The 20521-nt window shown below is 49.8% G+C and overlaps 1 protein-coding gene across 1 annotated transcript; it reads left to right on the top strand.

The window, feature by feature from the left end:
• The first annotated feature begins 233 nt into the window (after positions 1-233).
• On the top strand, positions 234-18001 carry ADAMTS8 (ADAM metallopeptidase with thrombospondin type 1 motif 8). Its single transcript, XM_058857093.1, has 9 exons — positions 234-1128; positions 8360-8599; positions 8826-8958; positions 9787-9954; positions 10361-10659; positions 12056-12239; positions 12545-12717; positions 12855-13030; positions 14422-18001. The coding sequence occupies exons 1-9, from the start codon at positions 394-396 to the stop codon at positions 15152-15154; spliced, it is 2841 nt and encodes a 946-aa protein (XP_058713076.1). The 5' UTR covers positions 234-393; the 3' UTR covers positions 15155-18001.
• The last annotated feature ends 2520 nt before the right edge of the window (positions 18002-20521 follow it).

Below are 20521 nucleotides of genomic sequence, written 5' to 3'. Positions count from 1 at the left end.
GGGGCTGCCGGCGCCTGATTGGCCTCAAATCGTATCCAAAAGTGGGTTGGGGTTTTTTTTTTTTACTATTTTCCCCTCTTTTTTTTTTTTTTTTCTTTCTCCTCTTCTTTTTTTTTTTTTTTTATTTTTTTTTTCCTGGTTTTTGGGGGGATTTTTTTTTTTTGTGGTTCTTTTTTTTCGGATGCGTTTTTTTTTTTTTTTCTCTCTCTCTCTTTCACTTCTCCTCCTCCCCCAGGCTCCGGCTGGCAGGGGAGGGGAGTGGGGAGAACAGCGAGAGATCAAAAATAAACCTCTTATGTCAAAGCCGGGGGGAGAAAGTATAAATACAGCGGGCTCGGCGGCCGGCGCGGAGGCTGCGGGGGAAGAGCCCGGGGGGTGCGGGGCCGTGCCGGGATGGGGCGGCGGGCGCTGCTGGCCGGCCGGGCCCCCCTCCACCTGCTGCTGCTGTGCCACGCCTGGGCTCTGCCGCCGCCCCGGGACGCGCAGCCCGTGCTGCCCGTCCGCCTGCCCGCGCCCCCGGGGCAGCTGGCCCTGCGCCTGGCCGCCTTCGGCCGCGCCGTGGTCCTGCGCCTCCGCCCCGACACCGCGTTCCTGGCCCCCCGCCTCCGCCTCCAGCGCCTGGGGAGCCGCCGCCCGCCGCCGCCGCCGCCGCCGCCGCGCCGGGGCTGCTTCTACTCGGGCGCCGTCGAGGGGAGCCCCGACGCCCCCGCCGTGCTCAGCAGCTGCGGCGGCGGCGGCCTCAGAGCCGCTTTCCTGCTGGACGGGGCGGCCTACGAGCTGCAGCCGCTCGGGCCGGGAGCGCCCGGGCCGCGCTGGAGGCGGCCGCACCGGCTGAGGAGGCGCGCGGCCCCGGCGGGAGCGCGCCCCGCGGGCAGCGCCCAGCGGCGCCTCAGGGCCCGGCAGCTCCTCGGGGCCCGGCAGCTCCTCGGGGCCCGGCAGCTCCTCGGGGCCCGGCAGCTCCTCGGGGCCCCGCAGTTCTCCAGCTCCCAGCCGCTCCCCAGCTCCCAGCAGCTCCCCAGAGCCCAGCCGCTCCGCAGGGCCCGGCGCTTCGTGTCGCAGGCCCGCTATGTGGAGACGCTGCTGGTGGCCGACGCGTCCATGGTGCGGTTCTACGGGGAGGATGTGGAGGTAAGGGCTGGCGGTGTCTGCCGTCCCCCCTGCCCGCAGCTTTCTGTCCGTGCCTGTCCCTAGCTCATCTCTTTGGTCCCCGCAGCCGCTCCATCCTTCCGTCCCTCGCTGTCCCCATCCCGGCCGCCTCTCCGCCTCCTCCCATCTCCTGCGCTCCCACTGTCTCTCCATCGCTCCATCCCTCTGTCCTCCCTACACATCCATCCCTTCATCCCGCTCTGTCCCGTCCCCATCCCCGCTGTCTCCTCCTCCCGAATGCGCTCCTCCAGCCCTGCTGCCTCTCCTCCCCTCTGTCCTGCCCGCTGCCGGATCCCCCCAGCCCCGGGACACCGGGGACAGCTTTGAGTGAGCGAGGAGCGGAGCTGGGGGGACCTTGGTCCCCACCTTCCCTTGCTGTGTCTGGGCTGTAAAACCCCGGGTCAAAGCTGCAGTGCTGATCTATGGGGTTCACTCAGTGTTTGGGAACCCTTTCCCAGAGCCAGCATCCCTCGCACACACGGGGCACTGTGATGTCCCGTCAGCCGGTGTCCCCAAAGCTGGGGGACAGGGCGGGTTAATGCCGTCCCTGCTGCAGGGAAAGAGCCGCGCTGCACAGCAATGGGTTTAACTCGCTCCCGGGCGGGAGCCGGGGCCAGATAGTAAATAAAACAGGGCTGAGTAATGCTCAGTCCCGCTCCTGAGCCACCTGTTAGCAGCTGAGCAGATGGATAGATGGATGAACAGCCCTTTCCCTCAGCCGCCAGCTCCAGGAATTCTCACCCTCCTTAAACACTCTCCGCGGAGACCCTGACCCGACCAGGCTTTTGGGGAGACTCCAGCAGCAGAGACCGAGGTGCCTCAGCCCCCCACGTCCATCTCCAGGGCTGTCCATGTGCCTCATTCATCAACACCAGGTCGTTTTTCACACCTCTGACAAAGCCAGCTCCCCACCTTTGCCCTGCAGGGATGGGTGGTTCAGCCCCAAATTCAGGTTTGCGCCATCGGAAATGCTCTGAGGTCTTTGCAAGGGGTAATTGTGCATTGGAGTTGCTCATTCGCGGGTTGTTTGGGCTCGGGGCTGGGAGAAGAGTCCTGGAAGCTGAAGCTCAGCAGGGAGCAGTCGGGAAGCTGAAACGGCAGCCTGGCTTTGCCACTTCTATCGACTTTATCCTTCCCCTAGGGGCTTCTCTGCTCCTAACAAAGCAGTGTTTTAATTCCAGCCCTGCTCAGGCCAGGCTGGACCTTGGGGAAATGCTAAACCTTGGGGCTCCAGCTGATTTCAGCTGCTCAGCATCACTCTGGTTTTGCCCATTGCTTGGTTTTGCCACCAAGCCAGGCTGGCAGGAGCAGGTAGCAGAGGGTCAGTGAGAGAGGAGTGATGCACTTGGAGGTACCCCGAGTGCTCACAGTGCTCAGAAAAGAGTCTGAAGTGGATTAAGCAGAATTTTTAAGCAACAAACCTATAAATGGTGGTGGGAATTACTCTCCCCATAGCGTGATGTTGGTTTTGATTCCCCAAGACAAAATAGTACAGTGAACCTTCTGCAGCCAGATGTGCACCTGATGGTTTTAAAGCAATACCCAGGGGTGTCTAAATGCTAGAAATAAGCTTATATTATCCTGATAATGCCCAGCTTGAGCTGGGGAAAAAGCAACAGCCCTCTGGGTGAATCTGTGAGTGCAGGAGGGGAGGAAATGGCACCTACACATAGCCAAGGGGCTGGAACACGGGCACCCTGCCCTGGTTTGGCTGCTCCAGCCCTGGGCTGGGTGATGCTGCCTGGCTGCCTCCCATTTTACCATCATTTCTTTGGCCCCTAGAGCAATATCTTTGCATCAGCTCTCAGGGATGGGAAGGAAACCTTCAAAGATCTTGTTTTGGATGAATAGAGTAATAGCATATTAAAATATTTGGGAGAAAACTTCCACCAGCTCTGGTGTAGCAGCTAAAAAAACAACAACTAAAAAACCACCTGCTGTGTTTCTGTCTCTTTTGTTCTCTGGAACAAGAATGCAGGGAGCAGCACAGCAATCTTGCTTCTCCCTAAATACCTTTCTTGTGGGGTGAAAAAAGCAGTGGCAAGTGCTGGTGGGATCTTAGAGAGCTGACTAGGAGAGATGCCCAGGGAGTCGAAATGTTGAGTCAGAATAAACCATATTTATATAATGACTTTTCTTCCCGTAACCACACTTTAATTACCAAATATTTATTAAAGGTCACCAGCATTGTTTGTATTCCCAGTCATTTTCTTGCATAAGTTGTAACAGCTCGAGCAGAAGAGTCACCCTAAGATGCGCTCAAGCGTTGGGAGTTATAATCAATGCCATGCTTGTGGTGGGAAAATGCTGTTAGTGATTTATTTCCAATCAATTTGAGCCTTACAGCTCAGCTGTTAACCTAATTTAGACAATAAGAGCTTATTCTACCTTCAATACTTTTATGTAAACCAGGAGGGAATGGTGAAGTGAGAGCAGAGCTAGACCTGAAATTTGGGGGTTTAATCATTGTCTGGGCTTGATGACTGCAGGGGGTGGGATATTGAGGGGGCAGCAGCAGCAGGACAGTGCTGGGCAGTAAATCCTGGGGGATGTGGCAGGATTCAACCTGCAGGGACTGGGAAGAGCCCTCTGATGTAGGATGGGAGCGAGGCTCCAGCTGGACACAGGAGTTTTTGCATTTTTCTTGCAGAGGATCCCAAGTGCTTGAAAACAAAGGGACTGTGAGCACCACCCACAGAATGAAGTGGGGTTTTGAGCAGGGGGAACTGAGGCAGGAGATGGGGCTAATCCTGCCCATGTGCAGGAGGGCTGAGCACCTGCAGCTGGGCTGCACTTGTGAGGATGCTCTGCATGGCTCGGGAACGTTTGCCAGGACACCTAAAGCACCAGGCGGCTCCAAAACCCAGCTGCAGCATCCCCAGCCAGTTGGCAGCCAAATGGGATTCCTGTGGTGGGATTTCTCCGGTCTCTTGGGTGCAGATGAGACACATTTCCAAGCTTTCCTCCGCAAGCACGATGGCTGTGATCCCCTTTCCCTCCTCCTCTTGCAAGAGGAATCTGCCGTTCCTGACTCCTGGGGCTGGTAATGACTGAGGACCACAGCAGAATCAGATCAGTCTGGAAAAGCTGGGATTCCTTGCTGACTTCTGTGTTTTTTCCAGGCAGATTGATGAGGTTTTGGGAGTGCTGTTGCAAACCCTTCCCTTTAAGACCAGACAGGAGAGCAGGGCGTGGGGCATTGCTGGGGTCCTGCTGCCAGCTCTCCCACACCCAGATGGACAGGAGGTAAATCCAAAGGCACAGTTCTCCCACACCCACATCGACTGGAGGTAAATCCAAAGCCACCCTGGAGCCCTGGGTCCCCTCATATCCAGGTCTTAGCCTTGCTCTAGGATATTTTGCAGTGTGAGTGGGTAAATTCACTTAATCCCTTGACAAAAGAAGCCAGCCCCTCCTAAACCACCCCAAAGGCAACTGGAGTGGGATTAAAGGAGATCTTTGCAAAGGGGGACCTGTGTGAAGCTGCCATGCACCAGCTTTTCTTCTGGGATTTGTCCTCTGAGTGTGACCCTGAGCCTGCATCCGCTTTGGGGCAGGGGGCTGGAGGAGCAGGCAGCCTCCCTAAATATTCCTCTGGCTGGGGCACTCGCCTCACGCCGGGATATTCAACAGCTGCTGCATTTCAGGGCTTTGGAATGAAATGTGCTGGCTCCCACTGAAGCAGCTCCATGCTGGCTCCCAAACTGTAGCACTCCTGCTCTGGGATGCTCTCAGGATGGGGTTTTACTCCATCTCTACCTCTGGGGAGGTGGGGACAGTTCTGGATGTGCCTCAGTTTCCCCTCCCTTGAACAGGGGTAATTGCTGCTTTTGTGCCCCACCTATCCAGGAAAGAGGAGGGGGGTGGGAATCATGTGGGAAACAGAACAGGGATGGGCAGGGAGCCGGGCAGGCAGGAGGGCAGGCTGTGGCACCCTCTCCCCTGGCTTGCCCCCCCATTTCCCTTGGCTGCCTCCCACATTTTTGCAAGGGAATTCTTGGCCCAGGCTTGAAACCACAGGAGGAGGCTGGCAGGGCAAGCAGCAGCCCCCGGGCACCCAAGCCAGGGGGGGAGCTCACAGATGGTGCCTTGGGGGAAGGGGACAACCTGAGATGTTTTTGCCAGTTGAAAGCTGGGCAGCCCTTACATCTGACCCTGGGTTTGCTTCCTTCCATCTGCCTGTGCTCCAGAATCTCAGCATTTCTTTCTTTTTTCCTGCCTCTGCAGAAATGCTGGCTTCTAGGGGGGAAAGCAGGGGGAAAACCCAACCAAATCCGAGCAACAAGCAATCCCACAGCCCCAGGCTGGGCTGGACATTGCTCCCCACACACTGGGCAGCATGTTGGAGGGAGGCAGGTTGTGCTGGGGTGTTCTGTGGGTGCTCCCTGCTGTCCTTCTGTCCTGGGTGGGTCCAGCAATATTAAATCATTCTGTGCATACCACAAGAATAGTGTCTGTGTAAGAGCACTTTCACCCATCAAAATAATAATAATAAAAATAAACACCAGCGTTCTGGGATCTTTGCAGGCTTCTGTGTGGTTCCCATGAAAGGGAATTTGTGAGAGCCTGTATCAGAAAACTCAGTCCTTCAATGAGGGTAAAGACAACCACTTCAGTTCCTCTTGCTCTGATTTGTATTTCTTTTTCCTGTCCTTCTGTTTGCTGCTGGAGGGCTCCTGTCAGGCAGTGCCTGGCTCAGGGCAGGGCTCTCCCAGACACAGGGATGCTGTGGCAGGAGGGGTCTCAGGGAGCTGCTGTAATGCAGGTGTGGCAGACAAAAGTCATTCCTCCTCATTTTTAGGGGGAATTGGGTGGAATTTGATACTGAGAGCAGAGGGAGCCCAGGATTGCTGCTGGGGGAAGAGGGGCAGAAGGTTTGTGGGGCATCACCCTCCACAGTGCCTTGACATAAATGCAATGCATGAATGAGAAGGGGTGCTCCAGGACCCTCTCTGGTTCACACTGGTGTCCTCTCCCCCCAGAGCAGGTAAGAGGCTGATTTTTCTCTTGTGTTTACCAGACATCCTGCCAGATCTCCCAGGATGCTGGTTGGAAGTGGCAGGGAAGCCCCTTGTGCCTGCAGGGCTGCAGTGCCTGGCAAGAAGGCAGAAAAAACAGTGTGTTTGCAGCCCTGGGCTGCTCAAACCCATCCCAAAACTGCCCTGCACATGATCCCAATCCCCACATCCTCAGTGCTGGAAGGAAGCCCTGGAGAAGGCAGCATTCCCTCCTGGGCAGATGGTCCAGCCAGAGCTGGTTTGCAAAGACAAGAGAGGATGGGACCAGCAGGATTCAGCTCATCCCCAGGCAGTTGTTGGCCAGAAGTGTTCAGCTGGCCTCTTCTGAGCCCTGAGGATCCATAATTTCCTTTTGGCCATGGTTTCAAGCCCTTGGCTAAGCCAAGGCAGTGCAGGTGGATTGCTGCTCTCCCCAGAGCAGTCAGGGTCCATCTGAAACCCAACCCACTCCTGCACGGGCCAGGGATGGGTATAAATAGACACCAGATGGTGGAACAAGTGAATTTGACCTTTTAATCCTCACTAAATAGCTGTTTGTTCGGTTTGCTTTCCATCTTCCCCTTCCAGACACAGGGAAGGTGGACAGATGTTTTCCAAGTCCCTCTGTTCCTACTGCTGAAAGAGGTTTTTGGCTGGATGTACCCCTGAGGATGTGAGGGTTGGTGTCCTGGGGGATTTGTGGTATGGACTGAGATCTCCCAGGTCAAATCTACTGTTATGGCCAGAAACCTCTAATGGCTTAGAAAAGGATGAAGATTTATTCCCTTGGAAATGAGCAATGATCCCATGATGAGCAGCTCCAGCACAGAGCATCCTTCTAGATCTTCAGGGGCGTAATTTTAGGAAGACTTTATGATATTTTTAGCAAGGTTCCCAATGGACTTTCCCCACAGGGCAAACAATTCCCCCAAATTTCATGGAGCAACAGCTTGTGGGGATCTCTCTTCAATTTGTTGCCTCTGCAGTGACTTCTCCATGACATGATTGCATGCTCTGGGCTGGATGTGAGTCATGGCATGGAGATCTGGCCAGTCTAAATAAACCAGTCTATTCCCTGCTCCCATCAGCCTTGCTGGGGCCTGCCCTTGGATAATGAGCTGGGGAGGACTTGGGATATGTCTTGTTGAAACAAAACATCTGTTTACGTGGAGCTGCCAGTGACGGGATAAAATGTGGCAGAATAATTTAAAATAGCCACAAGTGTGCTGGGCAAGCAGCTCTTGGTGCAGTAAATATGCTGTATCTCTCTCAACATCTCCCTCATTTGCTAAGAAAACAGCATTTTGTGTCTCAGAAAATGGCACTGTCCTGGCAGGACCGTGATGGATGAGCACACAGAGTCAGCTTTGCTCAGGAAATGGATTTTGGGTGAAACTTGGCTATCAGAGAGGGCTCCCATCGAGTCCTTCCAGTTTAATTAGGCTCTGAATTGAGACCGCAGGGTGTAATTTGTCTGGGGAGGAGAGAAGCCACTTTCTCTTTCCCAATACTATATTGTGTAATAGCTGCATTTTTTTCTCCTGACTCTGGGCCGTGAGCGATGCCAACAGAGGAGGAATTTTGATGCTCTGATAAGATGTTTACATCAGCCTAAACATCGCTGGCGCTGTTGACATATTAAGTAATCCTGGTCATCACCAGGCAGGGGATGCTGCTGGGCAAAGTCTTGGCTGTCAAAGTGTTTCAGTCCCCGTTTGTTGCCAAGGAGGCCGGGTTCAAACCCTGTGACCTGCACAGACAGAACTTCTACTGGGATGTGCGTGAGTTGGTTCCTGCCCCGGGGCAGCGAGGGCAGGGTTAATGCTTTGGGAATATGCAGAGAACTCTCCAGAAGCGGAGGTTTTTCCCAAGGAATTTCTTCCAGAGGGATTTCTAGGTTCAAAGGGTTCGTGAGAGAGGAGGCACGGCGTTTGGAGAATGCCATTTATTTGGTGCATTTGCCGGAAAATGAAAATGGCAAATCTAAGCTACTGCATAATAGTTTTTTCTACCTGGTTTTTGAACTGAAGCTGTGAGATGGAGAAGGGGATGCAGGTGTAACATCACATACAGGGAAGGCAGCACTGAGTCCTTCAGCCCATGGTCTGGATGTGATGTCCTTCATAAATGAAGCTGATTCTTTCTCTTCAAACAAAACAATTGCCCCATAGCAGAGGTTTGACCCAGGCTCTGTCTGCCCATCTCTTCCCCCACAGAACCATGTCCTGACCCTGATGTCCATGGCAGCTCGCATCTACAAGCATCCCAGCCTGAGGAACTCCATCAACCTGGTGGTGGTGAAGGTGCTGGTGGTGGAGGAGGCAGCGGCAGGGCCGGAGGTGTCCGATAACGGCGGGCTCACCCTGCGCAACTTCTGCAGCTGGCAGCAAAGGTTCAACCCCCCCAGTGACCGGCACCCTGAGCACTATGACACTGCCATCCTCCTCACCAGACAGGTCAGCACCCCTCGGGAATGCTCTGCTGCAGAGAGGAAAGGGGTCAAGGAGGGGAGAAGGGGGTTGATCATGGAGGTCGATGCCCCACCGTGCAAAGAATGGAGCTTGCAGTTGTGGGGGGTTTTATCTGGGGTGCAGGCCACCAGTGGGTCGCTCACAGAGATGTTGGGGCTGAATGTGGGGCCCTCTCCCCCTGCTGACCGCCCCCCCTGCCTGGCACAAACAGGATTTCTGCGGACACCAAAGCTGCGACACGCTGGGAGTGGCAGATATCGGCACCATGTGCGACCGCAACAAGAGCTGCTCCGTGATCGAGGACGAGGGCCTGCAGGCAGCCTACACCCTGGCTCATGAACTGGGTAACATGTCCTTTCCCAAGGGGAAGCCTGCTTCTTCCAGCCCTGCTGCTGGGAGGGGTTGTGGCACAGCCCAGTACCAGCATCCCCTGCCTGGGGACCACCCGCTGAGCCTTGGGGAGCTTCTGGCACTGACAAAAGCTGGTTTGCACCAGCAGAAACACTAAGAAGTGTCCAAATCAGTGTAAAATGGTGCCTTTGCACCAATTCAGGAAGCCTTTCTTCACTGCAAGGGTTGTTGAGCATTGGAAGGGGCTGCCCAGGGAGGTGGTGGAATCCCCATCCCTGGCATTGTTCAAGAAACACCTGGACATGGCACTCAGTGCTCTGGGCTGGGTGAAAAGGTGGGGATCAGCCACAGGTTGAACTTGAGGATCTTGGAGGTCTTTTCCAACCTTAGTGATTCTGTGATGAGCTCAGGCATGGGATCAAGCACATCTCTGCCTTGGTTTGCCATTCCTGACTAATTTTTGCCCAGAGAAGCTGCGGCTGCCACGTCCCTGGGAACATTCAAGGCCAGGCTGAACAGGGCATGGAGCAACCTGGTCTAGTGGAATGGCTGTCCATGGCAGAGGGTGGAGCGAGATGAGCTTTAAATCCCTTCCATCCCAAGCCATTCTGGCTTTCTACAATTTTTTTTTTTTTTGCCTTGCACACAGCAGGCTGTACCACTGAGGCAGAGCAAGCAGTTTTCTATGCCTCCTGATTTATGGAAGCAAACAGCTTTGGCAGAAATAAGAGCTGCTTGGTGCCTTACAGATGGTCCCACACAGCATGAGGAGCAGGAGCTGGGCTGGGGAGCTCAGCTGTGCTGTGTTCTCTGCTCCCCAGGCCATGTGCTCAGCATGCCCCACGATGACTCCAAGAACTGTGAGCGGCTCTTTGGGCCCCTTGGCGAGCACCATGTGATGGCTCCTCTCTTCATCCATTTGAACAAGACCCAGCCCTGGTCTCCTTGCAGTGCCATGTACCTCACTGAGTTCCTGGATGGAGGGCACGGTAAGGCTCCAGTCAGCTGCATCATCACTCAAAACAACCATGAATTTTATCCCTGCAGATAAATGGCTTTTTTAGGGTTCAAGTGGCTTTGCTGCTCTAGGTCTGAGCAGGAAGGATTAGACTGGATTTTAAAGATTGCTCCTGATAAATTGGGTTGGTCTGGGAGAGTGGTAGGGGGGTTGCATTTTTCTAGGTGGAAATTTTCCAAGGTCTAGGAGGTGATGGCTCTTTGAAATGTCCATTTTCCATGATCGCTCGGGCTCTTTGCCATGCCTGGAGGGGCAGGCGGGGTGCAGGGGGAGTCAAAGCAGACCATGGACAAGGTGAGGGGTGCCCTGCTTGGTGCAATCAGTGCCACCAAGCCCTGAAAACTCCATCTCCAGCCTAACTCTTGAACCTTGGCCAGGTGATTGCCTGCTGGATGCCCCGGCCGAGCCCGTGTCCCTGCCTGCCGAGCTGCCCGGCCAGACAGCCCTGTACAGCCTGGACCAGCAGTGCCAGCAGATCTTTGGCAAGGACTTCCAGCACTGCCCCAACACCACGGAGGAGGACATTTGTGCACAGCTGTGGTGCAGGACGGGCAGTGGGGAGCCCCTCTGCCACACCAAGAATGGCAGCTTGCCATGGGCTGATGGAACCCCCTGCAAAGGCGAGGGGCTGTGCTGGGATGGGCGCTGTGTGCAGCAGGATGCCCTGAAACCCCAGGTAAGGGGACACCGGGGAATGCTGATGTGGTGGCACCCACCAAAACCTCCCTCTCACTCCCCTCCACAGCTGCACAGGGAGGGGAAAAATAGAAGGTTCATGATTTGATATAAGGACTTTGAGAAATTACTCACCAGTCACCATTGTGGGCAAAACAGGCTCAAGTTAAAGATGTTAATTGAATTTATAACAAAATCAGGATAATGAGAAGTAAAATAAAACCTTAAAAACACATTCCCCCCACACCTCCCTCCTTCCCAGTTCTCCCTTCTCTCTCCAGCGGGACAGGGAGACAAGGAATGGGGTTTTGGTCAGTTCACAGGCTGTTCTTGCTGCTGCTCAGGGAGAGGAGTCAGAATCCTTCCCATGGACATAAATCCCCACAATATGGGTCACTCTTCCACTGGGCCAGTCCTTCAAGGACAGGCTGCTTCAATGTGTATCTTCTACAGGGTCCCAAGTCCTTCCAGCAGACCTGCTCCAGTGTGGGTTCCTCTCTCCACAGGTCCTGCCAGGATCCAGCACCAGCTCAGGTTTCCCACAGGGTCACAGCCTCTCAGGCATCCTCCTGCTCTGTCCTGGGTTCCTCCAGGGGCTGCAGGAGCAAAGCTGCCTCACCATGACCTTCCCCACAGAATTTTGGGGGAGGAATCTCAGCTCCAGTACCTGGAGGAATCCTTGCCTTTCCTCCTGCACTGCCCTGGTGTCTGCAGAGCTGTTCCTCTTACATTCTCACTTCTTTCTTCTCTGCACCAAATTACATCTGCCTAATCACTTTATTTCTTCTTCTTATACACATTATCCCCAAGATCAACACCATCCCTGCTGGGCTCAGCCTTGGCCAGTGGTGGGTCCATCCTGGAGCTGGTGTTGGCTCTGCTGGACACGGGGGGAGCTTCTGGAAGCTCCCTGTACCACCCCTACCCCCACAAACCCAATAAAGCTGGGCTGGGCTTGGCCCTTTGGGATTCCCAAATCTCTGACCCCACCCCTGCCTCCTTGACTGGCTTTGGATTGGGCTGGTTTGTTTGTTAATATTTGTTACTGGCAAGTCCAGCTCACAGACAAAAGTCTGCTATGAGCCGTGGGCTGGTCTGAACCAAAACAAGCAGTGTGGATCTGCAATTAAATCACGACTTTTTGCCCTGCTGGGGAAATTAGCAGCGATTTCAGAGTCAGTCAGCAAAGTTCTCAAAGCCCAGCTTAACTTTAAGCATGTGAACAGACTGGTGGAAGTCAGAATTAACTTTGTGTGAAGTGTGTGCCAAAGCGCTTTTCTGGATCAGGGCTGGGGGAGGTTTTAGCATTGCTCCAGCCCTGAGCTCGCCCTGGGAGGGAGCAGCTGGGGCTGGACAGGCTCAGAGATGGATTCAGCAGCTTCTCCTGCCTCTTGCAGCCGGCGGTGGACGGCGGTTGGGGCCCGTGGAGCGCGTGGGGCTCCTGCTCCCGGAGCTGCGGCGGAGGAATCCAGTTCTCGCACCGCCACTGCGACAGCCCCAAGCCCCGGCACGGCGGCAGCTACTGCGAGGGCCAGAGAACCAAGTACCAGTCCTGCCACACCCAGGAGTGCCCGCCAGATGGTGAGGATGGCAATTCCCAAATGCCCGCTCAGCTCCCGCCCCTGCTTCTCCAGAACAGGGATTGCTCTGCTCTCCCTTGGATATTCATATCTGGGGGAGCAGCAGCTTCCTGCTGGGGGCTGTGACCTTCTGTGGCCGATGGAAGGAGACTGGGATCCCTCCTTCATGACGTTCCTCCTCTGCTTGCACGCTCACCACGTGCTCTCACTATCCTTAGCTCACTCCCACCTTTCTGTGATGGCCAAGGACAGCAGCTCCTGCCAGCTTTCCACGGATTTTGGGCCATGTTTCACCTTTCCTTTCAGGGAAAAGCTTTCGGGAACAGCAGTGTGAGAAGTACAACAGCTACAACTTCACTGACGTGGAAGGGAATCACTTGGAGTGGGTTCCTAAGTATGCAGGAGTGTCCCCCCGGGACAGATGCAAACTCTTCTGCCGAGCCCGAGGGAGGAGTGAATTCAAAGTCTTTGAGGCCAAAGTAAGATTCCTGGTGATGGGAATCACCAAAGATTCCTGGTGATGGGAATCACCAAAGATTCCTGGTGATGGGAATCCCTCCTGTTTGCCCCATGTCAGAACTCCTCCCCAGTTACTCCTCTGCATCCCCCTTTCCAGGTGATCGATGGGACGCTGTGTGGCCCAGAGACCCTCTCCATCTGTGTCCATGGGCAGTGCATCAAGGCTGGCTGTGATCACATCATTGGGTCCTCCAAGAAGCTGGACAAGTGTGGGGTGTGCGGGGGCAATGGCTCCACTTGCAGGAAAATATCCGGCTCGCTCAACAGATCCAAGTGAGGCGCCAGGGAGGAGCTTCTGCAGGGATGGGCTGTGGGAGAAACACCAGCATCCTGTCTCATTCCCCTTTTTCTATCACTACAGTTGTAGGAATATATTAGGATCCAGCCAGCATCCTCAGCTGGCTGGCATTGCAAAGGCCTGGGCTCCTCCCCAGACTCTGGGGCTTAGGCTCAGTTTATTTCAGAGCAGAATTATACAAGCCAAGTAGAGCTTATTTCCTAAAATAATAACTGATGTGACGGGCTTGGTACACCACTGCAAATAAATCTGCTGGCCCAATGAGTTTACCAAACACATTTCACACCAGTGCAGTGAGTTGGACACATATTCAAGGGCTGATGTGTGATTTAAATGTTCATTAACTTTTCCCTGGGCTTGGGGGTGAATTTGAATACTGGACGAGGGCACTGAGGCAGCCACTTCCCTCACCCAACATCTCTGTGGCTTTGCCAAAGAGCAGAATTTAAGGCTTTTATTGGAAAACCATAACAAAAGCCCAACCATCCAGTTCCATGCAGCGAGGTGACTCACACAGTCAAATTAGATTTCCTAAATGATTTCCTTCCAGGGAACAGCTGAAACGGGGCTTCCACTCTCCTATGAGTTGTTTGTGGTTGACTAAAGGGAGATTAGCACAGGAGCTACAGCCAAGAAGAGATCCCATTAAGATCAGGGTGAGGGAGGCCAGGGTGACGGAGAGCAGAGTTTGACTCAAAGGCTTTTTTCCAAAATACTCTGAACCTAATTACTGACCGCAGCATCCACCATGGGGATCCATGGAAAACGATCCTGTGCTGGTCCCACAGTGTGAGTCACAGTGCTGAGGGCTCAGTGAAACCTTCTGTGTGCTGTCCCGGGAGCCGTGGTGCTCCAGGGATGGGCCTTGGCTGGCTCTGCAGGAAAATGTTTCCCTGGCATGGGAATGTCCTCTGTATCTGCCAGTGGGATTAATTCTGCATTGTAGTGGTGGCTGCAAAACCCTTCAAAAAGTGAGTTTTTCTGCATCTATATCTGTATCAGTACCTACATCTATATGATCTCTATATTATCTCTGTCAATAGGTGATGTCACCCTTCAGCATCACCGGTGACAGGCTTTCAATCCCAAACACTTCACCATTTCCAAACATAGGAAATGAGGGGAATTTCCCACCTAGGCTGGTAATCACAGGGCTGTTCATTTGATTGCATCGCTCATTTTCATGTGTAATTCACAGAGAAATCTTCCAGCTGGGCTCACATCTAGAACATCTGCAATATCTCTAGCTCTTGAGTGCTTGGGATTAGAGGGATGGCTTCAGAGCCAGGATCCTCAGTGCTGTTCCTTACATGACTCTGCTCTCAGTCAGCCTTGAAGAACAACCGTGTCCCTTTGTCCCGTGCAGATACGGCTACAACGACATCGTCACCATCCCCGCCGGGGCCACCAACATCGACATCAAACAGCGCAGCCACCGAGGGGTCCGGCATGACGGGAATTACCTGGCCCTGAAGACTCTTGAGGGCAAGTACCTGCTGAATGGAGACTTTGCCATCTCAGCCATGGAGCAGGACATCCTCATTAAGGGCACCATCCTGAAATACAGCGGCTCCATGACGACTCTGGAGAGGCTGCAGAGCTTCCGGCAGCTCCCAGAGCCCCTGACCGTGCAGCTGCTGACCATTGCCAGTGAGGTGTTCCCACCAAAAGTCAAGTACACCTTCTTCATCCCCAAGGACGTTCCTTTCAGCAAGCAGAAGGGCAAAGAGAAGAAGTCAGTGAACGTCATCCGACCGATGCTGACCTCCCAGTGGGTCCTGGGTGACTGGTCCGAGTGCTCCAAGACGTGCGGCTCCGGCTGGCAGCGGCGGACGGTGGATTGCCGGGATGTGGAGGGTCAAACCTCCTCTGCCTGCAACAGATCCCTCAAGCCTGAGGACATCAAGCCCTGTGGAGACATGCCCTGCCCTCTCTGGCGCCTGGGTCCCTGGTCGCCCTGCTCCCAAACGTGCGGCGAGGGCGTGCGGACGCGCAACGCCTCCTGCATCGATTACGCCGGGAAAATCACCGCCCCGGAGAAATGCAGCTCGCCAGAGCCACCGCCGGCCACCACGGCCTGCGTGCTGCGCCAGTGCTGAGCCACGCTGCACTGCTGCAGCCAAGGGTGTCACTGGGGCAGGACAGCAAGGGTGCTGTGAGCTCACTCGCCAGACAAATGACCACTCTGCAGTGGTTCATCCCCACCGCATCGATGTCTACCTCAGAGGGGAGAATAACAGCGGCAAAACAGGGAGGAATCACTTCTTTTCCTTTCTTTCTTCCTTTTCTTTCTGGCTGGCTGCTCGCAGGCAAGTTGTAACTTAAAGGGAAAACTAAGCATATCTGTAGGGTGTTTCCCAAGAGCTGTGGTTGAACGTGGTTGAAGATTGATTTTGAAAGGTTTGCTGGGGTTTGGCACTGAGGAAAATGTGGAGCCTGGTTTGGCCATCGCCTCGTCCCAGCTGCAGGTCAAGGAGGTCCAGGGTGGGTGTCTGCTGATAAAACTGGGATGTCTTCACAAAAGGTATGGAATGGTTTGCCATTCCCTCCCTGCAGCAGCATGGGTGTCCTTGAGCATGAGGAGTGTTTTATCAGCTGTGGGTCTCACTTGGGAGATAAATTTCTCATGTGAAGGCATAAGCTGAGAGCCAGATCCTAGCATGAATCAGGCAGGAAGACAGGTGAGAGATGCTTTCTGCTGGATTTATAATCTACAAGGTGACAAACCTGTCTCCAAACACCCCCAGCATGTGTGGTTATTCCTAGAGCTGCTACCCCACACCTCTGTTTCCCCAGCTATAAAACCAAGGCTTAGTTACACCTGTCTTACAGGTGCAACTCACATCCACTGTGAGGATTAATTAATTCCTAATTCTGCAGTGCTCTGACTGTGAAATGCCTATTGCAATGCCCTCTGGAGCAGGTGATCTGGTGTGCCAGTGTTTCCTTTCCCATCCTTGGCTTTCAGTCCCATGGGCTCATTTTTTTCAGCTCTGCTGTAGTTTTGGAGATAATTCACTAACCTGCTTTGCAGCAGGGATGAGCCCAGGATCTGTAGATCATGCCAGAGGTGACCAGTGATGCTCTTCACCTCTGCTTTCCTGGGATGTGTGAAAACTCTCAGATCTGGTGCCAGCTCCAGCCTTACTTGAGCAGTTCTGTCCAAAACCAAGGCTGGCAAGGCTGGAGCTGCTCTTTCCCAGTGGGAAGCAGCCACATCCCTCTCCCCAGCTGCTGCCTGGCCCCAGCACAGATGGCTCTTCAGACCCTGAACTTTGCCCTTTCCGAAGCAATCACTGGCCGTGTGCTGGCAGCAGCCAGTGCCTGGGGAGCAGGGATGGAATTTGGAAAGATTTTGCTATTGCTGGATGAGCAATTCAGTATCTCCAGGCTCCTCTCATACCCTGCTTTGGCTTCCTTTTTGGCAGCAAAATGTTGAATTTCCAGTGGGATCTGCCTTTTTCTCATAGGAAGGGGAGGAGTGCTGGAATTTTTGATGGTTCAGATTCCCCATTCACATTTATGGAGTGAATCCTTTTCCTTGTCCCTTTTGCCCAAGTGAGCCAAGCTCATGTGAGACCCTTTCCTGGCTGCCCAGACAGGTTTGGAATGGGATTGGTGGGATGAGCTGCTCCACTGAAGACAAAAACTTCACTATTTACCTGAAAACATGAAATATTCCTGTTTTATCTCCCACACATGATTTTTATCAAAACCACAGGAGCTACAGCCCAGGACTGAGGGTATTGAGGGCTTGGCTCCTTTATTTTTTTTAGGAAAGGGAAAAAACTGAAGGCCAGCTGCAGAGTTTGGATGCAGAACTGTTTGGGCTGTGGTACAGACCTACCTTTGGGCAATGTTCTACATCTGCTAATTAATCTCCAGGAATTTAAGTTCTAACAAATAGCTGGATGCTAAAGTCATGTAGCCTTGCAGGGTTATTTTCTTTTTCCCCTCTGAGTCTGCAAGGGTTTTAACTCAAAGCCAGCATGTGTTTCCTCTCCAGTGTCACCACCAGCATTTAGGATGGGTCAGGAATATCAGTCTGAGACAGTGCCAAGGAAAACGTCTGTATTTATCACACAGGAGTCGTGCACGCCAAGGGGCTTTTCCAGTTTTTTTATAATCACTGTGCAGCTGCTTCGCTGGAGATTCCCAGATGTAAAAACTCCTTGTTGAGGGCAAATCCTGCTGCTTTTCCAGCCAGGAGGGAGGTGGGAATCCCCCTGGGAGGGGGGGACTGGAGGCAGTGATGTTCTCTTGAGGTGTGGGTGATGCTAAGTGGAATTCCTGCCCCAGGCTTCTGTAAAAACAAGTAGCCTTTACGCTGATTTAAGTCAAAGAGGTTTTATATATTAGGCTATATATATGTGTATATATATATATATATATATATATATATATATATTTCCCTTCAGTGAAGGATTGCAGCAATGTACTGAGCCTCTTGTGTTAGGTATTTATTACAAATTTCTGTTTGGTTTTGTACAGTAGCTGTCTGGAAAGGAAAGAAAAAATAAAAAAAGAAGGAAAAAAGAGATTAAAAACCTGTGTTTTAACATGCTGCTCCCACATCCCCTCTCTGAAAGCTGCAGGAAGCTCGGAGAAGGGATGTCTTTGCTCATTGTTCATCTACTCTGGTATCTGACTGGTGTTTCCCTCCTCCCTGGAGTTCCAACCAAGCTGTGCAAGCATAACAAACCCAACCAAAATTAAGCTTTGGAATTCATCTTAAGGAGAGGGGGGAAAATACAATTTTCTGATTTTTAGCCTCTTGTTTGTATTTGTTTTTAATTTTGAAAACAGTCTGTTTGTGGCTCTGCCTTTACCCCTTCAATAAAGGATTTCCTGCCTTTTATCTCTTTGCATTTGTCTTTATTTGCACTTTTCTCAGGACTATTCTTATCTCCACCCCAGAGGGATTTTAAATCTCTCTTTTCCGTATCTTATTGATAATAAATGGTTCATTCAGTTTTAAGATGCTGAACCAAAATATTTCATGAGAGAACAGACAAAATCCATGGAGCCAGAATTATTCTGCAGAAGTTTTGAAGCAACTCTGTTTTGCAGAAGCCTTATGAGCACCTACCTCTTTTCTATACCTATACAGTATATATCTATATTATATATTTATATTATTATAGAATTATATGGTTCTGTGATAATATAGAACCATTTCATATCAACCATGCATCATTTATATTACATATGAACCATATCATATGAACCATATATCATATATATTACATATGAACCATTATGGAACCATATATTGTGTATATTATGTATAGATCATATATATATATGTTTATATTATATATAAATTATATAAATTATAATTTATATATAATATTTATTATATATGCATAATATACATATACATATATCACAGAACTCTAATTGTATTATATATATACTATATATAGATCTAGATATCTACATATACTTCATCTATTAGATATATAAATATTCTATTATCATAGAATCCTATTACTTCATTAATATAATATAATATAATATAATATAATATAATATAATATAATATAATATAATATAATATAATATAATATAATATAATATAATATAATATAATATAATATAATATAATATAATATAATATAATATAATATATATAATATAATATAATTTATATAATATAATTTATATAATATAACATAATATAACATAATAGAAATTTTATACAATATATTAATATTATATATTATATAACATATAGTATTATATTAATATATACTATATATTTATATATTTATATAAATTATTTATAATATATATTATATATACATAATAGATACATAGACTTTTATAACTATTACAATATGTAATGGATATAATAGTTATATTCTAGATAATGTATCTTTATATAAGTAATGGGTATTATATATATAATATATATTATATACATACAACATAGACATAACACAGACACAGTGTATGTATATATACACACAGAATAGAAATCTGTTCATATATAGAAATAATTCTGCTGTTTATTAGGACAGACAGCCTAAACTTAACCAGAGGGGATTCTGATTCCTTCCCTTAACTGTGAGATAACCCCAGGCTGTGGAATTTGGTGCTCTCCTGTTGTTCCCTGAAACACTTCAGGGCTAAATCTGGTTTGTGCCAATGGGAATTTTGGAACCAGCTCGTTGGGATAAGCCTGGGCTCATTACAGGGGAGTCTGGATACCTGCCAGCCCACCCTGGAACCAAACAGCAGTTCTGGTTTATTTTCTATAGATTATTACATATCATACAGGAAACATAAATAATATACTATATAATAGAACAAATATAAAGAATATAATTAATATAATATCAGTAATATCAATAATATAATAAAATATAATATAAATAACATAATGTATAATATAATATACTATAAGATACTATAATATACTATAATAGAATGTCATATCAATATGATCATATAATATGGTATAGTATAATATATATATCATATATAATATCAATATTATTATATATTATTATATATTATATTATAAAATATTATAAAAATATAATATAATATAATTAATATAATATAGTATAATATAATAATATAATATAATATAATATAATATAATATAATATAATATAATATAATATAATATAATATAATATAATATAATATAATATAATATAATATAATATAATATAATATAACATAATATAACATAATACAATATAATACAATATGATAATATTCTCTTTTACTATTATTTATATTATAACCATTATACCACATTATTACAACATATAATCCACATACAAAATTTTATTATTATCACATTCTACACCATATTATTATTATTATTATTATTATTATTGTCAACACTTTGGGATTTTCATCCACTGATGCAGGCAGAAAATGACTCTGCAGAGGCTGCCTGTGCTCAGAGGTGTCCCCACGTTAATGGGCACAGCCACTGCTGCCACCCTATTTATAAGCAGGTGTGACATTCATTGCAGATCACTTCCCTTGGCACAGGGACAGTCCCAGACTGTCCCAGACTGCTCTGCCTTTTCCCCCACATTTTTATTTCCTTGTTTTGTTGCCATCGCTGGGTTTGAGTTGAATCATTTCAAACAATGCCAAAGGCTTTGGGATATTACCAGGTAGGGGAAAAGCCCTTAATTAAGGATATTAGTGTAACCATTTTAACTGAAATAAATAGTAGGATAAGAAAATAAACCGTGGGGTAAGAAATAAACCTTATGGGATCATTTCTTACACTGTATCCACGATGGTACCATAGAGACAACGGGGACCAGCAGGCAGAGATGGATCTCTGCAGTCCCACCAGGGGAAATCACTGGGGTCAAGCCATGGCTGAACCTCCCCAGCCTGTGCTGCACGTAATGCTGCTCCCCAGGCAGGGTAATTAGATTTTATGGGCATATTTCCTCTGGAGAGGCACTTCCAAAGGATGTAGGGTGTCA

Source organism: Poecile atricapillus, chromosome 25 (assembly GCF_030490865.1).
Source record: "Poecile atricapillus isolate bPoeAtr1 chromosome 25, bPoeAtr1.hap1, whole genome shotgun sequence".
Classification (NCBI taxonomy): Eukaryota; Metazoa; Chordata; class Aves; order Passeriformes; family Paridae; genus Poecile; species Poecile atricapillus.
This window is presented reverse-complemented; position numbering and strand designations above follow the sequence as displayed.

Excerpts from the sequence above, each read along its gene's own strand:
- ADAMTS8 (XM_058857093.1), top strand. The coding sequence starts at position 394 with ATGGGGCGGCGGGCGCTGCTGGCCGGCCGGGCCCCCCTCCACCTGCTG. Across the intron at positions 1,129-8,359 it reads TCTACGGGGAGGATGTGGAG|AACCATGTCCTGACCCTGAT; the intron begins GTAAGGGCTGGC and ends CTTCCCCCACAG. Across the intron at positions 8,600-8,825 it reads CCATCCTCCTCACCAGACAG|GATTTCTGCGGACACCAAAG; the intron begins GTCAGCACCCCT and ends TGGCACAAACAG.